We start from the raw sequence: 2,451 nt of genomic DNA on the forward strand, positions 1-2,451 counted from the left end.
ACACTTTTTTTGTTTAAAATTAATGGAATATGTGCAAGGTTTTGAGAATTTTTTAAAGCGTTTTTGTCAACTTCTTGACAAGCCATTTTATTTACAATACATTATATTTTCTCTTCCGGCCCTGCCATGACTTTCATATTCTTATAAAGTTTTTCATTATGTATGTAAATTGTTGTACGTTTCTGTTCTGTGTGTTTCAGTAATACTGCCAGTAAAATGAGTCTCAATGTGCAGAGAAAGAACAGGGTTTCTGTTCGGAAACGTAAAGCAGCATCTCCAGAACCCAGCTGTGTTTCTGTGAAGAGTGACGCATCCATGGACCGTCCACCTGAATTCAGTGATGGAGCAGTGACCTTTGACCCTGAGTGAGTACAATGTAATTTCACTGCTAAAGTGAGACATTTCAGAGACAGTCTTAAACTGGTAAATAAAGTCATTTTTTGTGTAGCATGTTTCGAAATAATATATTATTTCAAAGTTCCTTTAACCCCTTCATATATGTACAGCTGGTAATTGGTAAAGCATTAGCGCAATGGTTTTCAACTCTGGTCCTATGGTATAAAATCAGTCTCAAATTTACTAGCAAATGCATGCACAATTGTCCATGAACTTGATAAATGTTGCAAATGAATCTTAATATCCACAACCAAATGCCTGTCAACATACTGTATGTCTGTGGAATTCAGAATTACATGAATGTGCAGCGGTTTGTACAGATAGAAACGTTTGTGAATACATATGTTTTCTTTTGCATTAGTGTATCAGAATTTGTGCATGCAACAAGGAAGATGTGCATTTGTGGGACAAATGGCATGCGTGCATTTGTTGGGGTCTTTCCTGAGTCAATCCTATTTGATTCATTTGGATTTTTCTTTTCGCAGTTTTCAGCATTTCACAACCCACACACAAACAACTATCATTTAATAAGTTTCAGTGCTGTTCATTAATGTTTGCACATCTACCCATCGATTAGAAAAATCCAGAAATGTATCTTACTATCCACAACCAAATGCCTTTCAACTTGTGTGTGAAATTCAGAATTGCAAGAATATGCAGTGTTTTGGTCAAATAGAGATATATTTGTGAATACAAATGTAATATTTTGTATTAAAGTATCATAATTTGTGCATGTAGCGATGACGATGTGCATTTGTGAATCAGGCGACACGTGTGCATTCACTCATATCTCTTCTGAGTTGATTCTTTTTTATTATTTATTACTTTCGTTCTGCCCTTTTAGCCTTGCACAATCCACACACAAATACCTTGCGATCCACACGCAGCTAGGGTTGTAACTAGGGCTGGGCAAAAACATTTTTTTTCGATTAATCGTTTTTTAAAATGACGTCGATTCGATATCGATTCTCAAAAGTGCAAATCGATATTTTCCGGGATTTATTTCAGCACACATTTAAAACAAGATCTGATTAACGTGAATCTTCACTGCAACCCGTCAAAATAAAAGTTTAGTTTAACGTTAAGAAACTGTCAGAATATATGACTATTTAGCAGTCTTAAGAATCAATGCTACTACTGCTAATAAATATTAATAAATCTTTATTTTTAAAGGATCACATCTGTTTTCTTTTTAATTTTAACAGTTGTGCAGCACTTTGTTTGCCAAAAAATAAAAGGCTTTAATTTTCATTTGATTAGGATAAGTTAAATTAATGTTTTATGCCTTCATCTGATTACCAGAAAAATTAAGAACATTTTATAGGGCCCTATTATTGTTTAAAAAAAGTACCCTATACAAAAAAAAGGATAGGTTTAAAATACAGGCATGTGGTTTTTAATTTCTTTTTATTAATTCACCATTTGTAAACTGATGTTTACTGTTCATTTTTTAGAAATATCAATAGCATTTGTATTAAAACTATATTCACTGAATGTAATAAAAAAATTGAGAATCGAATCGAGAGCTTGCGAATCGAAATCAAATCGAATCGGGACATCTGAATCGATACCCAGCCCTAGTTGTAACAATATACCGGTATGATGGTTTATCACGGTTTGAACGTGCACAGTTATCATACCGTAAACATTTGCATATCTACAATTTTTAAAAAATGAATGAAAAAAAAAATCCATATGCAACTTATTTCCACTCGGCTGCTTCACTCTGCATTCACTTGGCTACTTACACGCACGTGCAGCGGAGAAAATTACAAAGATAGAGATAATATCTCATCTCCATCCCCGCTGAAAAAAAAGTTAAAATCTGCAGTATGGGAATACTTCGGATATTTAAAAAAAAAATGAATGTGGGGTTGTCCTTGAAGACGGATCCAATTTGCAAAAAAACGTGGACGCAAAGTGGCTGCAAAAGCAGGCAATACATCCAACATCTTTGCTCATATTCGCGGACACCATCCCTCCATGCAGATAAAGGTGAGTCACATTTATAACAAGTTCTGTCAGGACCACTATCGTCAAAATGATAGATACTTA

At 34.2% G+C, this 2,451-nt stretch overlaps 1 protein-coding gene across 1 annotated transcript in view; it reads left to right on the forward strand.

Moving 5' to 3' along the window:
• Nucleotides 1–205: 205 nt before the first annotated feature.
• The window catches only part of LOC107574462 (NACHT, LRR and PYD domains-containing protein 3-like), a 33,997-nt gene continuing 31,751 nt past the window's right edge, over nucleotides 206–2,451 (forward strand). The window contains exon 1 of the mRNA XM_016260896.1: nucleotides 206–365. Coding sequence (XP_016116382.1) covers nucleotides 217–365 — 149 coding nt within the window. The 5' untranslated portion in view covers nucleotides 206–216. The remainder of the gene's footprint in view (nucleotides 366–2,451) is intronic.

The sequence above is a fragment of the Sinocyclocheilus grahami genome, unplaced genomic scaffold (genome assembly GCF_001515645.1).
Source record: "Sinocyclocheilus grahami isolate Dianchi unplaced genomic scaffold, SAMN03320097.WGS_v1.1 scaffold2240.1, whole genome shotgun sequence".
NCBI lineage: Eukaryota > Metazoa > Chordata > Actinopteri > Cypriniformes > Cyprinidae > Sinocyclocheilus > Sinocyclocheilus grahami.